At 36.2% G+C, this 15,476-nt stretch overlaps 2 protein-coding genes across 3 annotated transcripts in view; both read right to left on the bottom strand.

Annotated features, from left to right (window-relative positions):
- Positions 1-5,296, bottom strand: part of Fbxo4 (F-box protein 4) — a 19,404-nt gene extending 14,108 nt beyond the window's left edge. Inside the window, exon 1 of the mRNA XM_076916169.1 lies at positions 5,165-5,296. The gene's annotated coding sequence lies outside the window, so the exon portion shown is untranslated. The remainder of the gene's footprint in view (positions 1-5,164) is intronic.
- On the bottom strand, positions 1,240-15,476 carry Rimoc1 (RAB7A interacting MON1-CCZ1 complex subunit 1). Of its 2 annotated transcripts, XM_034523323.2 has the most exons (6): positions 15,288-15,460; positions 12,033-12,139; positions 11,122-11,268; positions 8,985-9,116; positions 7,943-8,057; positions 1,240-5,696 (listed from the first exon to the last, which is right to left on the bottom strand). In XM_034523323.2, the coding sequence occupies exons 1-6, from the start codon at positions 15,385-15,387 to the stop codon at positions 5,413-5,415; spliced, it is 885 nt and encodes a 294-aa protein (XP_034379214.1). In that variant the 5' UTR covers positions 15,388-15,460; the 3' UTR covers positions 1,240-5,412. The 2 variants fall into 2 exon arrangements, with proteins under 2 accessions (XP_034379214.1, XP_076772285.1); XM_076916170.1 differs by lacking the exon at positions 11,122-11,268 and having other exon boundaries at positions 15,288-15,476.

Raw genomic sequence — 15,476 nt, 5'->3', positions numbered from 1 at the left:
ATCGCCATGTTACATCCCAATAAGACAAATACATCTCAATTAAAACAACCTGAGGTGTAAAATCCTGTTCTGGAGAGCAAGTATGATGGGTGGGTCCCAAACAGTCACTCTTTAAATCATTGTCAACCTTTAACTGCTTACCATTCCAAGACCTCTTTTTGTGAAACAGTTAAATTTTATCACCTTCTATATACAACTGGTTTAATATCAATTGTCAAAATGTTCTACATCTAATGTATAGGATGTTTAAAAAATAATCCCATTTTACAATCTTCCAAGTAGAAGGCAAAGGCCACGTCTTTTAAAAAACACAATAGGCTACAGGAAATAGTTGCTAGTATATAAATATTAAAATAACACTTAGCAATATATATATACCAGCATGTAACAGTACTTAATGCTCAGTAGTGGACCCTAGGTGCTTTTCAAAAGAATCCTTTATTCAAAATGTAGTACCTGAGAATCTAAATGAAAAGTAACAGAAATTTAATAAAGCTTGATGCTGGGTAACTGAGGGTCTGTCAGAACCTACATTTAAAAATGATTATTATTTCCTATGACATTGTTTAGTAGTGAGTAGGTTAACAATTGGCTCAGATTATCAGGACAAGTGGAAAAGACGTATAAATTAATTACTTACATGGACTTTGTCCTCCCTAAGTTGTATTTTGTATTCAGAAAAAGAAAATTAGCATAAGAAGTCATTTAAGTATGAAGAAATGAAAATACCACTGCTTTTATATTACAAGGAAATGTGATTTATCTACTGAGTGAGGAAGAATGCAGTTTCATTATAGAAATAATTGTTAAACATAAGATATGGTCCAGTACTTAAGAGCTCCTCCTGCTCTTGCAGAGGCTAGGAGTTGGGAGTCCCAACACCCCATCAGATAACTTATAACCATCTCTAATTCCAGTTCCAGGGGATATGAAGATTCTAGCCTCCATGGGCCACATGCCTGCAAGCGCATGCGTGTACACACACACACACACATACCCCACAATTCATACATACTTAAAATAATAAAAAATGTAATATTTAAAGACAGAAAGATTTAGCAATTGACATAGAGTTACAGTTAGGAAATGACAGGGCTGTAATCAGGCTTTCTAGTTCCAGAACTTACAATCTGAATCATTATGCTATCTGAAAGTTACAAGGACCAGAAGGAAGGTATTCAGAAATTAGGACAGAAAACTGATGAAAGAGTAAAATATTTTAAAAAAGTAAGAAACAAGTAGGGGAATGTCATTTTATTAATCGTATGTTCCAAAACACTGTAGCTGGAAAATGTCACTAAAAGTTGAAAAAGCAAAACTACTCAACACTGGCATAGTACATAATGAATACTTTTAACTCTGGCTATCTTAAGCTTATGTTGATATAATACTTCTATAATATATTTATTTCATTTTATATTATATGAATTCAGGGTAAGTAATACTAGAGAACTATGGAGTCCTGGATTCTGTGACAGATGAAGTATCCTCATGGAGTTATAAAAGGGCACAAGGAGACAAGCAATCTACAAGTAGACCATGTTAGTAGCAGTGAGTTTTTAAAACATTATAAAGATAACTAGAGAACATCTTCAGACACAGTTCATACTTTAATGAACATCACAATACTAAGCATAAGACTGTGAAGCTGGGAATGTATCTTTTATGGTGGCCTCTTAGTCATGACTTTCACCTCTCTCCACTCTATGCAAAAGATAAGGGGATGTCATGATATGTTCCTTAACATGAAATAACACACGGCAGCCAGACAGCCTAGAAACATAGCAAGAGACTGGCTCTTAAATCAAGTCTTAAAGTCTGTTCCACATCAAAAAATTCATGCTGAGTGAAGAATGATAAGCATTTAAGGATTGTGGAAAATCCTGTAACATTTTACATTTTACACTGTGGGAGCCGGTTCCCACAATCAACAGCAGAGAATTCAAACTGAAAATAAATTTTCACTAGAAGCAGAAAAGCAAAAGCTACCAAACACCAGCATGATGTAATACATATGTTGTGTCTATATTACGTACCTCTTAATGTAATGTTTCCATATAATGCTACCTCATATTGTGTTTAAAATATAGGGAAGTAATACTAAAGACACTAGAGAGTATGGTTTCTGTGGGGAGACATGATAACCTTATAGAAGATAGAAAAGGGAACTGGAGGGTGGACAGAAAACCACCTGAAATGAATGAAGAACCCAAGGCTTTAGGCAGTATGCATCAGAAACACCACCGATGAGAAAGCCATTAAATACAAAAAAAGAAGAAAGTTTCAGGTGTGACTTCCTTAGGAAAATCTTTGAGTGTAGTGAACACACAAGGCATTGAAAACAGGATGGAAATTGATGACAGTGCTTAGATGGACCTTTCTAACCACTCTAAATACAATAGCACCATCTCCAAGTCACAGTAGTCCCTTAGCCCCTGCTAAGTGCATTATAGTGTTATCACTTGGCATACTATACATAACAGGAGGGTGCTTGCAAAGCTATATCCTCAGTGCCTAGGACAATACGGCATGTTGTAGGCACACGTCAGCTGCTGAAAGGTCTACTATAGGTTTATTATTGTTCTTATGTGGAGCATTTGTTATTTTGAGGTTACTTCATTCTAAATAAAACCATCTACTCATTAAGAGTAAATTAATACCAAAAGATGTATTTTCCTTTTATAACACCACAGTAGAAAGTACTACAACTATTATGGTCTACAAATTGTTCTCCGATTGTTTGGGGTAGGGGAGTAAATTGTACAAAAAGCACCCAGAAATACCCTCATAATTGTACCAACCAGTGAGCCCACAATGGTTATAAAGGCAAAAATGGAAGTTCTTGGCTTCTGAAGACAGTCTTATTTTCTCAGGTTTAGAGTCCAAGTAACACTTGACCCCTCCAAGGAAGACATACACCCTTGTGCTGCATCAACCACTGGTAGAGAGGGCATGGCAGTTTGGAATGTAATAGCAGCAACCCTTTTGTGCAAAGTTTGGCATTTCAAATCATGCCTCATTAACTCAAAAGACATTACTACCTACCATGAAATCAATAGTGTGTGCAATGATAAAATTTTAAGATATGGAGTTCATTCAGTAGTAAGAAAAATAATTACAACATATTGTACTGTGGTGACATGGGAAAGGAAGAAAATAAAGGAACATCTAATTTCTACTGGTTAAGGGCTGAAAAAAGGCTTTAGACACAGTATTACTAAAGGTACATCATACAAGTAAAGTATTTATCTGGCCACAAAGACCAGTCCAGCAATAATGATGTCTACAACAGTACTAAGGTTGTAAAACATAAGTGCATTTGGGAAAGGTAGTGGAAGTACTTGATTAATTGATTATGATCCACTAGAGAAATCTGTGCTCTAAAATTCACATTAAAGATTTAGAAAGCTATGATATTTTCCTAATAAAACTTGCTAAAATGCTAGGTTACATTAAAAATCTTGGTTGTATAAAGACAGGCCAAGAGTTGTGGCAGGAATTGCGGATCTCCCCTGGCTTCCACTGCTTATTCAAAAAAAAAAAAAAAAAAAAAAAAATTTTTTTTTTTTTTAATCAAAAAGGAACCTTGGATTTTGATGTTTGAAAAACGTTAATCTAGAACACAAATCAGAGTGTATGTAGAAATAAGGATGGGAAGTAGGCCTATTTGCTACTTGGAGAAACATACAAAATTGGAGGGAAATGAAGCAGAGATTTCCATCAGAGATGAAAATTTGTTGCTTGCTCATATTGAACTTAAAATGACCATACAGTCAGTATTTGTCAAAGTGAAGACATTTAACAGGCAGTTAAAAATAAAGTTCAGAGAGCAAGGAGACTGGGGTTCCAGTTCCTGGCATGGAAATCAGAAATACAGCTTAACATGAGTATTTAGAGTAAAAAGAAAAAGAAAGAAGAGAATGAAACTTTTATGAGAACAGGCAGAAAATGAGAAACTACAGGAGAAAAAAAAACAAAGATCAGTCTTCAACAGAAAGTAGGCAACCTCTTCTTCTTTAAAACAGAAAAATGCATAAATATGAATAGATTCCCTCAGAATCTAAACTTCCTGTGGAAGAATAAGTGCAGAGGCGACTAATGAACTTTGACTCTACCACAGTGGGAAAAGGGGAGGCACCTTAGTAGCTCGAAGTTAGGGTTTTAAGTGAAGTCACATGTGTAGCAATACACTTTGAAGGACTGCATGCCTTCCATAAAACTTAGACCCTAAGAATGACTGGCTGACAAGATTAATACAGCGTTGAAAGCCTGCCAATGATGATGCTAACAGATAAAATGGGAGAGGAAACAAGGGAGGTCAGTATTTGAGTGATGCCCCATGAAGTACGGGGCAAAAACAGCATGAAAGAGGTTTGCTGTTCAGGAGTTAGAGCAGTGAAGAGAAGCCCAAGGAAGGTTGAAAGCTGTGGAATGAAAACAGAAGGAAAAAAAAAAAAACAAGGAAAATTTAAAAGGTAGAAAGATGAGAAATGTCACCAGTTATTAAAATTTAAGACTTTAGAAAGAGAAACCAAGTGTGGCTCATGCTTAGGTTCAGTTACATAAATGACTGGAATGTGAAGATGCCACTGGGACAGAAGTCAAGTGCATCAGAAGTTATCACAAGACAACAACAGGATTTGAGGTAGGCAGAAAAACGGTGAGCAAGACAGCAAACTAGGCTCTTTGGCCTTCAGCATTTCAATCCTACTGAAAGGGAAAACATATGTAAAGTTCATTATATGCAAAGATGTGCCTTAAAAGCATCTGAACTGACAACAGACTCATCTACACAGACTTTTACCTTCATTATTGGAGAAACCATGCAGTTTTTGTTTTAAACAAAATAAAATAATTTATAAAATATATAAGTAAATAATCTAAGTATTATTAGTAATGCATGGCAAAATAAATAAGATTCGTTTTTTAAAATCTTTTGCTGTTTAGATTACTGGAAATGAAATCTAAATATTAGTCATAATCTAATTGCCTACGTTTATATCTATACTATTTATCTGAAACAAGGAGGAAAACTGATTTCCATCTTTGAAGTATGCATACTTCAAAATTAGAAGATTTTGCTTTACATATATTTTAGTATAATAAAAAATATAACCTAAAATATTAGAAAAAAACTGTCCATCTACATTGGGTTCCTCCTTACCAGTGGCAGGTTTACATGCCGTTCAAGTTCAGTTAGAATGGCATATATGCCATTTTAGAAATTAGAGAATCCTTTCTTCACAGACCTAAGACTACACAGGGAAAGGTGAGCATTAGAGAAGCGTAGCCACATTGGACATCTTTATGTAGTGTAACAGTCTCAAGATCAGTGGAGTATATTTCCTTTATGAAGTACAAAGCCTTCTCCTCCACTTCAGTAATTGTTGGAGCTGAGACCTTGATGAACACCTAGCTACAGTGCTGCTGAAAGAAGCTTAGGATCTGCTTTGCGTTCGCTGTGCTCCACTCTTGCTCTTTCAGAGGTCCTTCACACACCGACACATACTTCTTCAGAATTTTTTCTCCTACTTCTCGGAAATCCAAGGGTTCTTTGTGTGTGGTGCAGGTTGCTCCGAAAGCATCAGTGTCAACTTCACGATGTCCTGGCTGCTGACCTGTGCAGTGCTTTAATCCCCAGTAGCACATCTCTCCACTGTACATCATAGCCAGCACATGAATGTCACTAAATATTCCTAGGAAGGACATTCACAATTAAGTTTATAGAAAACACCTTCAGTTATTGGAGAACTATAAAATCTCTGACAATAAGCCTTTGTCACACCATTGCTGGCTGGGAGAAGGCCACTCTCACCAGCACAGTCCTAACTTAGTCAGCACTTTTCTTTTACCTAGAAAAGTTCAACCCCAGACAAAGCAGAGCACTGTGAAACAATTTTTTAAAACCACTTACTTGTGCTTAACATTAATAGGAGCCCCTTTCAGGACCTTTTTTGAGACTTAATTTCACTGCTGGAGCCCTTCTAGATTACACCCTAAATTCTCTACACAACTTCAGAACTCTCATGAATTCCTGAATCATACTCATGAACACAAAGTCCATTTTGAAAGATGCTCTATGACATGTTCTATATATGAATCTACTGATAGTCTCATGTATCTTCATGTATCTGATAGGCTAAACAATTCTAAATTAACACAGATGATTATATCCAAAATGCTTTGTATCACTAGGGAAAAAAACACCCAGGACAATTTCTATCAGAAGGTAAATATTCCTTTAACATTATTTCCAGCAAGTGTGTAATTAGATATTTATTATAAAAGCATGTTAATTTGTTAGAAACATAAATTACTTAGGTAGGCCAGGAGTAATAAGAACATTTGTAATCCCAATAACCTTGGAGGAGGGGCAGGATTATGGCTGCAGACTAACTTCCTGTACTACATAGGAGTTCCTAACCTAGGCAACACAATAAAACCTTACTTCAAAAAACCAGAAGAAAAAAAGTAAGTAATTAAAACAAAAATAAGTATTAAGATATATGATTGTTCAATTTCTTAAGGTCACTTACCACAAATAAACGATTTATTCTAACGTATAAGTACTTGTGTGGTAAGGAAACTTATCTCCAATTAATGATCATGATAACTTCACCATGTTGGTTTTAATAGGAATGGCCCCTATAGGTTCGAATATTTGAATGTTTAGTCACTGAGGGGTTACACTATTTAAAAAGATTAAAGGTACAGCCTGTTTTGAGGAGGTGTACCACTCAGTAGTCAACTTTGAGGGTCCAAAACCTCATGTCAAGCCCAGAGCCTTGCTCTCTGCCAAGGCCAAGCTCAGTGTCCCTCTATCTCTCTTTCTCTGTCAGTGTCTGTGTCTCCCTCTCCCTCTAGATCAGGAAACTCTTAGCTACTTCACCAGCACAAGGCCTGCCTCCCTGCTTCCACCATGATGATAATGGACTAAACCTCTGCAACTGTAAGCACGCCCCCAGTTAAATGCTTTCTTTCATAAGAGCTGCCTTGATCATGGTGTCTCTTCACAGCAATAGAACAGTGATTATGAGACTCACCTAAAACAATTCAATAAAACTATAACTATGATGGCAGCAGAATTCAGTTCTGCTGTTTTAAATGTACCAAAGTCCCAAAATTTGTTCTTATATGCTGTCATTTTCAAATTCTTCCTAAAAAGAGTGGGAAGTGAAGTAAGAGGTTCAGCAGAATAGCTGACTCACTAAAGTACTGTATCAACAAAAAGTAATTACTGGAAAGCCAAATCTGGGGTTTGAATTCATGAAAATTAAAGAGCACACTACACTGTGTTTTCTATGTATAAAACAAGTTCTATGTAGCTTTAAAAAGCCCGAAATGTCTATCTCCTTTAAAACTTACTTCCAGTATGTCATTAATAGCCAAATTTGATTCTGGTCAAAATAAAAATAAGCAAAAGTAATATGCTACATTAACTCTCTAAAATCACCTCCAGCTCTGGCATCCTCTTCTGGCCTCCATGGGTACCAACATACATACATATCCATTCACCCATACACAATCACATGAATAATAGTTTATATGTGCTTATACATGTTATATGTGTACATATATATGCACACACATATACATATAAAACATGTATGTACACAGGTATGTATGTATGTATGTATGTCACAGCTTACTATGTACCTCTGGCTGTCCTGGAAATTCTATGTAGATCAAAGTGACCTTGAACTCACAGATCCACATCCCTCTGCCTCTCAAGTACTGGGATTAAAGAACTGTGCTACCATATCTAACCAAAACTAGGTATTTTTAAAGTGTTTTTCTACATTATTTGAAAAGATTTTAATACTTAAATTTATTTAAAATCTAGCATGAAATTTAAATAAGGATAAAGTTAGCAAGCTTTCTAAAAGGTTTAAAAAAAACTTTTCAATCACTTAGAAAATTTTAACAGAAACCATTAGATTACCTGTACTCAGTAACTTAGCTGTGTCTAGGTCTTGGAAAGAAACACCTTCATTTAACTGGACAGGGCATCGATAATTTAGCATCTGTAGCAAGTAATTGATCCCATCAACAAGGTACTAAATAAAGAAGCAAAATAAATTAAAACATTACACACACACAAAAAAAAAAAAAACTAGAAAAACAAGTATCCTTTTCTCATTCTTTACTCAAAATTAAAGAAACTGACATATAGGTACATATAATTACTATTTCATTCCGATGGCATTTGGACTCAGCATTCTAAGACTGCCATACTATAATTAAACCCTTGAATACAAGAGTGTGAAACAAGAAAAAAAATGTCAACTACAAACATATGCTGAGGTAATACACTTGTTCAAAAATGTTATCAAAGGAAAAATTCTGTAAAGATGAATTAAAAATAACTTTACAAATATATATGGAGTTTCGTTTGTTTTGTAATACTTGGAACTGAAGCTAGGGCATCATGCATGCTAGACAGTACTCTAACATGAGACTAAATTTTCAGCCCTGCTTATGATTCAAATATACTTTAACTAAAGTTTTCTACCTGAATGTATAGCCTGAATGTTTCCAAGATGACGAGAATTATGGGTACATTTAGACTGAGCTAGAATTTTTAGTGACACAATAGTAATATCCATGTCTTTGTAATAATAATTGTTAGAACAGAGATAAATCACAGGTCATACTGTTTTAAGAGCAGGGTCATACAGGCTCCCCAGGAGTACCTTGCCTGAGATACTCACAAGACTACTTCAACCAAAGAAAATACTTAAAAATGAATAGCTTTCGCTTACATTCAAACAAACATAAAAATCAAGAACTTAAGAAACTCATGTAGTATTTTCCAAATGATGATAATCTGTCATGTGTCATCTTACTCTTCACAGCAATTCCAAGAACCTGTGAACCTAAAATGTATGTCTACTAGTCCAGAACCTATCATCTCACTACTGCTATAAAATGCTTTAAATCCTGTAGATGTGAGCAATCAAAATCAGAAACAATTTTTTTTTTACCTTTTGAAGCAAATTAGATTTTCTCAGGAGCCACTCCCTTCTCTTAGTCAGAGAATGACAATACATATACAACAGGGCCCCTCGTCTCCAAGACAGGCACTCCAGTAGCTCATCCCCAAGCAAATCACACAGCTAAAGGGAAACATAAAAGGAATAGCTACAAAGAAAAGCCATATATCTACAAAAATCAAACTTCTAAAGGAAGCAAAGAATTAAAAGCACTCATTTCACAGAAGCTGTCCAAGTCAGGCTACAGAGGAAAATCTGCATTTGAATTAAGTACAAATATTGCAGTCTTTTGGTAAATATCCACCAAAATAACTCTGTAATTTACAAATAGTTTTATAAAATACCTTGAAATTACAGTAGCAAATTCCATTACTATTACTTGGAAAATACAAATTCATTATCTATTGAAAGATACCATTTTAGAAACACATTGATTTAAGACTGTATCTTTTTTTCTAGAAAGACATAGGAATTAAAGGCTAGAGTAAGAAATTGCTAGAATAATGAAAAGTTATACACAGAAAATAATTTTAATAAATCAAAATCTTTGTAGTGGTATGGCCTTTATATCTCGGTAATTTACTCTTCCTGCTAATCTGTCCTAATGAATACATAGAGTCCAGAAGATATTTAGGTAGACACTGAACAGGCACTTAAATACAAGAAAGAATTTACTTCAAATAGTATTTAGCAGAGCCAGCAAGATGGCTCAGCAGGTAATGGTGCTTGCTGCCAAAGCTCAAGGCCTGAATTCAATTCAGTAGCTAGGGATTTCATAGCTGGGCAATAGAGTAGTGTAGTGGTATATCTGTCCAATCTAGGGTGCAGCTAATAAATATATTATCTGAGTTGTGTGTTCTTTGCACTGGTATACTGGAGTTGGAGATTTACTGATACAAATCTGACTAGTATAAATATAAATCTCTAGTGTTTTTCTTTCATTGGGCTAGAGGGAGCTAAGTGAGACTGGAGTGGTTGTTGGTGTTCTGCAGACAAGCCACAGGAACCGCAGCTAGATGGCCACTTGGAGCTAGCTGTGAAGGATGGGCAAGACCGCCTATACTGGTACCCAGCTGGAACAAGTGTGGGTTCTTTTAAAATTACACGCTACATAGAACTTGTACGGTAGAAGACGAGAACTGACTCCAGCAAGCTGTTCTCTGACCTCCATATGTATACTGTGCACATGTATGGTCATGCACACATATAAAATACAAATGAATAAAAAAAAATTAAAAGAGTAATAGATATGTAAATTCACCTAGAGAAGGCAGCTAAAAATTGTGTGAACAAGACATCACAGACATAACACAGACTATCAAAGGATGAAGGAGACATACTTAGTCAACGCCTGTCTGTCTCTAAAATGAGAAAGAAGAGGGTTTCTGACAAAGAACAAGAAAATACTTCTGATGGAAAAAAAAAAACATGCAGAAGATGGATGATCAGTGCTAGTCAGAAAGGTTGAAAATGTTCATCAGGATCAGGATTTTGAACAGACAGTAAGGGCTAGGTGTGGCAAGACATGATTTTAATCCCAGTACTTAGGAGATGGAGGCAGGTAGTTCTGTAAGTCTGAGGCCAGCCTGGTATACAGAGTTCAGCCAGCATTTACATAGTGAAACCTTGTCTCAAAAATTTAAAGGAAAAAAAAAAAGCCAATAAAAACAAATGTATTAATTAGATTTTATGACTGTCAAGAAACAAGACTTGCAAAAGTAAAAGGGATATGGGTATATCTGTGTTAGAAAAGAATTCTGTCGTACACTGCAATTCAAATTCCATTATATAAACATTCTAAAAGTACATTTTAAAATACATTTTCCGATCATGGCCTGGAGTGTTAAGTTCTCTTCCACCACTCCCTCTATCTTGAGACAGGGTCTTTCTAAGTACTCTTAGCCAGCCTGGAACTCACTGTGTAGACCAGGCTAGCCTCGAATTCACAGCTATCCTCTGCCTCCCAAGTGATAGGATTAAAGCATGTGACACCACTACTGGCAAACCTTTTTTAATCTTAACATAAAACAACGATATGCTCACCACAACAAAAATACAGACTAAAGAACAGGGCAACAGCAGGACAATATGACAGGGTTCTATCATCACTGGAGAGGGCAGAACTTACTTTGGGATGCATATTGTTTTCTTTAGCTAAAATTTCTGGTTCTGAAAGAAAAGCGAGCAGCTCTTTTACTTTCTGTGGAGAACAGTCCTCAGGGAAATCCTCATCTACTAGCTTATTCTCCTCAAAATATGTCATGTCCAATATGGCCTTAAGACAAAGAAGAAAATGCATCTATAAGAGATGGAACTTCACCACAGAATAAGGAGTTTAGCCTTGAGTATTAAAAGCTTTATTAGACACTCAACCATGTCAGCACAGTATTTTACTTAATGTGAAAGTAAGCAAACTGTTCAGCCATAAACAGGACTAGGGATGACACCATTCAAGAGTAAAAGAAGATCCATGTTTCAACTAACATGTTATAATTATGAAAATGTAATCAGTTATTTGTTGTTAATACTTGTATAACCCCTAAAAACTTTATAAATGCCTGAAGTATTAAAGTCTACTTTTACTTTTTAATACTGAGTCTTTGGAGGTTTGTCTTCCCAAACATACAGCCAGAATATACCAAATATGCATCCTGCTGCCACATAAATGAAGCATGCCATCAATATCCCAACACTGACTCCCCAGTAGCCTATAAGACCTTAAAAGACCTTTAGTACTTATTTAATCTACTTGATTAATACTAAAGAAACTGGGCTACAGTGGTCACCAAACTAACCAAAGCCAGCCAATGTCCTTTCAAAGTTTCTTCAAGAATAAAATGAATATGTAAAACACACGAAACACTTCAAACACAGTAAGTGATACAAAATCAGGATGGAGAATGATTGAAGAAAACACCTAATTGCGAGCTCTGACCTTCACATGAACATACACACGTGCATAAGCACCCATATCCACAGGAATACATGTGTACACATACACACCCCCAATAGAGCCAAATTTCACATTTGTTTTAGTACCTGTGTGTAGAGTTCCAAAAGATTTGATGGATTTGAACATTCCTTCTCTTCTCCACATAAAAGTTTCAATTTTTCTAGAGCTGCAGAGGCCCGAATTAAAAAGTGATCTGTAAGTAATAAAAACATGATTAGTTTACATTCAAACATTTAAAGAAGGAAAGCTATGCAACATAAATGACATAACGAAACTCTATTGTAGCAAGTGATATCTTACCTCAAACACTACTACATACATAAAACCCAATCACAATGAAGTAAATTTATTCTCAAAAGCAAAGGAGTGAAAGCTTTAGATTCATTGTTGCTATTTCTTAAATCCAGTACACATTATTTTTTATGAGATTTTATTAAGAGATTAAGTATTATAGCCCAGTTCTTTCTTGGGTATGTATGTATAGTGTCTATACATATGTGTGCATGTAAAGACTGCTATCAAGTTGTCTTCCTTAGTCATACACATACTTGAACACAGCTAGCCTTGATTCTGCTAGCCTTGCTAGTCAGCTTGCTCTGGGAGCACTGGAATTACCTGGGAACCACTAGGCCAATTGGCACTTACCACACAGTTCATCATGCTTAACCTGCTGAGCCATCTTTGTAGCTCTCAGTCTATTCTTACAATGTTGATATACTCTAAGTATTTAAAAGTTTTCAACTTTTACTGGAATAATACGAAATCTACAAGTTTGCAGAAAGCTTCTATTGAATGCACGCAATTTCATAAATGTACCTGCTAAATTAATTAAAAGAAAAATTGATCAGATCAAATATTCATAAAATATCAGACTGTAAACAACACTAAGTTTACCATACTTGTATTTCTAGCTGGTATAAATACAGTGACAATTTAAAGGGTTATATCTTATTCCTTTAAAACTTCAAAATGAGGAACTGGAGAGATGGCTCAGCGGTTGAGGGCACTTTTAGATGACTAGGGTCCAAATCCCAGAACCTACTTGACAGTTCACAACTGTCTGTAACTCCAAGATCTGATACCTTCACACAGACATGCATACAGGTAAAACACCAATACACACACAATTGAAATAAATTATTTAAAAAAAAAAAAAAAACCTTGAAATTGAACAAATTACTTCATGTCTTCAAAACCTACAGAAAAAACAAACAACAAAAACCCCCAATACTTCTTGCATGTTTTCTTACCACAATTTACCCAACTTTCCAAACTTTACCATCTTAACTCAATTATCTTTTTACTACAATATTTTCATAAATAGATTTCAGATTTTGAGGGCCCCAAAGATACTCTTCACTCTTCTGCTTCATTTCATGCATACATATGCATACCAAAGTACAAGACACATCTTTTCTGAAATACAGAACCTTTCATAATCATCCACCAGTGGATAGACAATGTAGTAATTGTGGCTTCCACAGTTATGTAAAGAGATAAGCTGTTCAGTGTTGGAATAAAACTACCATCAGATATGTCAGCAGACAGTCACTTAATGACCTTTAGTTTCCCCCCGTGGCTGTAGCTTTGGAGGATTTTCCATTGCTGTAAGTAAGAACACTCTTAGTTAGCAGTCTTCACATCTCTCACTGGCCTAGAAGTACCAACCCTACTACCCAGAAAACAAGATTCTACTGAGAACCAAAATAGCCCAGATCTTGGCACTCCTCAAGTGCTCTACAAACTGTTTATACTTTTCCCTTAACTTCTGAGATTATTGTAAATGCAAAGACTTGTACTGAACTGTTGATGTCACTGCAGAAGAGGAGTGTCATAGTTATTATTGGTCGGGTGTGGTAGTGGCATATCTATCATTCTGGAAAAGTACATAAAAATACATTCCCTTTACTAGAAATATTTAAAGTAAACTGGCAAGGTAAAAAAAGATAAGTGACTCATTCAATTTTCAGAGAAAGTCCTTCTTATAATTCTATGTAGGGCAATATCACACTGTTAAGAATGAGAAATAGATGAACAATAACAAAATGATAGCCATAAATACAAGGAGTATTCTTAAGCAGAATGATTAACATTCTATTATCTAATATGAAGAAAACAGAAATTATCAATACTGACAAGTCAATAAAAACATATGACAGTTAAGCTAACGAAAAAAATTCCAATGTACATTGATTTTGTTGTATGAAAAAGGGCCAAGTTTAATTCAAATACAAACAATCTCATTTTAAGTAAGCCCTGTTAGTAATTCTCTAGTAAGATTAACTTCCATGTTGACTAGCAGCTTGCAAAGCAGATGGCTACAGTTTTTATTTTAGTAAATTTTCAGATGTATAAAGCCTCCAAACAAGGCCATGTAACATTGAACTTCTTTCCAGGCCTCTTTTTATATCAGATCATAGAATTCTTTAAGAAAATAGGAATTACTGTTAGGTTCAGTAATAAATGAATAAGCCTACCTGAGCTCTCTGGGCTGACTCATGGGTACAGCCCAGGCAGTAACAGTGACTATAAATCCTATGCTCCATTTGCTACAAACCAAAAGGTATAGCCTCAGAACTGATTCTGTAAATATACCAACTATTCAATCACCTGAGAGAAGTATTTCATTATGGTCTTTCTCTGAGTCTAATCACAAGAATTTTAAAGCTCACGCGTATAGTAAAGGCTCAACATAAAAAATAAAAAAAAAAAAAAAAAAAAAAAAAGTACTGTCGAACCAATTGGCAACTGAGAATTTATAAAAAACCAAACCGAGTCTGATGACAGAAGAAGGCAGTATTTCCTATCCCATTTTCCCTTCTAAGGAAATAGCTAAGAACTAAAACGTTGGGGGGAGTTGGGGGGGGGGGCACATTACACCATAACTGTGTACAATACTATTTATTTACAGTTGCATTTTGAATTGAACACAAAGTGGAAATTCACAAGGCAATAATGAAAAAGTGAACTGTCATGTATGTCTCTCTATTTACTGGATGCAAAAAAATAATACTTCATTTTTGGACAGAATAAACATTCTGGAAAACGTCCATGTGTACTTTTATTTAAAGTCTATCCTCGCAGATTCGACACCACACATCTGGTCGGATGTCAACAAAAAGGATTTTAAGGAATGTAGAAAACGATGAATTGGTAACATGACCTCTGAGGAGAGGGCAAATGACTGCCCAATAGGGACCGGCTCAGAAGTGCCAGCCCTCGGTGGGGCCAGGACCAGGGACCCCGCCTCGGACCGAAGGCCGCGCCTTCTGGCCACCGAGCGCAGCGGCCCCAAGGGTCTCACCACCGTCCGCCCACTTCCCTCAGCGGCGCTCCCTCACCGTCTTCCCCCGCGGCTTCGCTAAGGTGCTGTATGTGAGCCTGAGCCAGGTCCCCGAGCTCTTCCACCCGCCTCACCACACCGGACACCGCGGCCGCCATGGCCAGCTCGGGCGCGCCCGCCCTGTCCACGTGACCACGCGGGCCTGCTGTCACCTGATGGCCTGGCTGGCGGAGTTGGGGCGGTGCCC

This window comes from Arvicanthis niloticus, chromosome 19, assembly GCF_011762505.2.
Source record: "Arvicanthis niloticus isolate mArvNil1 chromosome 19, mArvNil1.pat.X, whole genome shotgun sequence".
Classification (NCBI taxonomy): Eukaryota; Metazoa; Chordata; class Mammalia; order Rodentia; family Muridae; genus Arvicanthis; species Arvicanthis niloticus.
Note: the sequence above shows the minus strand (reverse complement) of the source record. Positions and strands in the feature narration are given on the sequence as shown.

Coding starts and splice junctions, on each gene's coding strand:
- Rimoc1 (XM_034523323.2), bottom strand. CDS start 15,387: ATGGCGGCCGCGGTGTCCGGTGTGGTGAGGCGGGTGGAAGAGCTCGGG. Junction 11,269..12,032: donor TTTTGGAACTCTACACACAG/GTACTAAAACAA, acceptor CTTTGTCTTAAG/GCCATATTGGACATGACATA. Junction 8,058..8,984: donor AATCTAATTTGCTTCAAAAG/GTAAAAAAAAAA, acceptor TTCTTTATTTAG/TACCTTGTTGATGGGATCAA.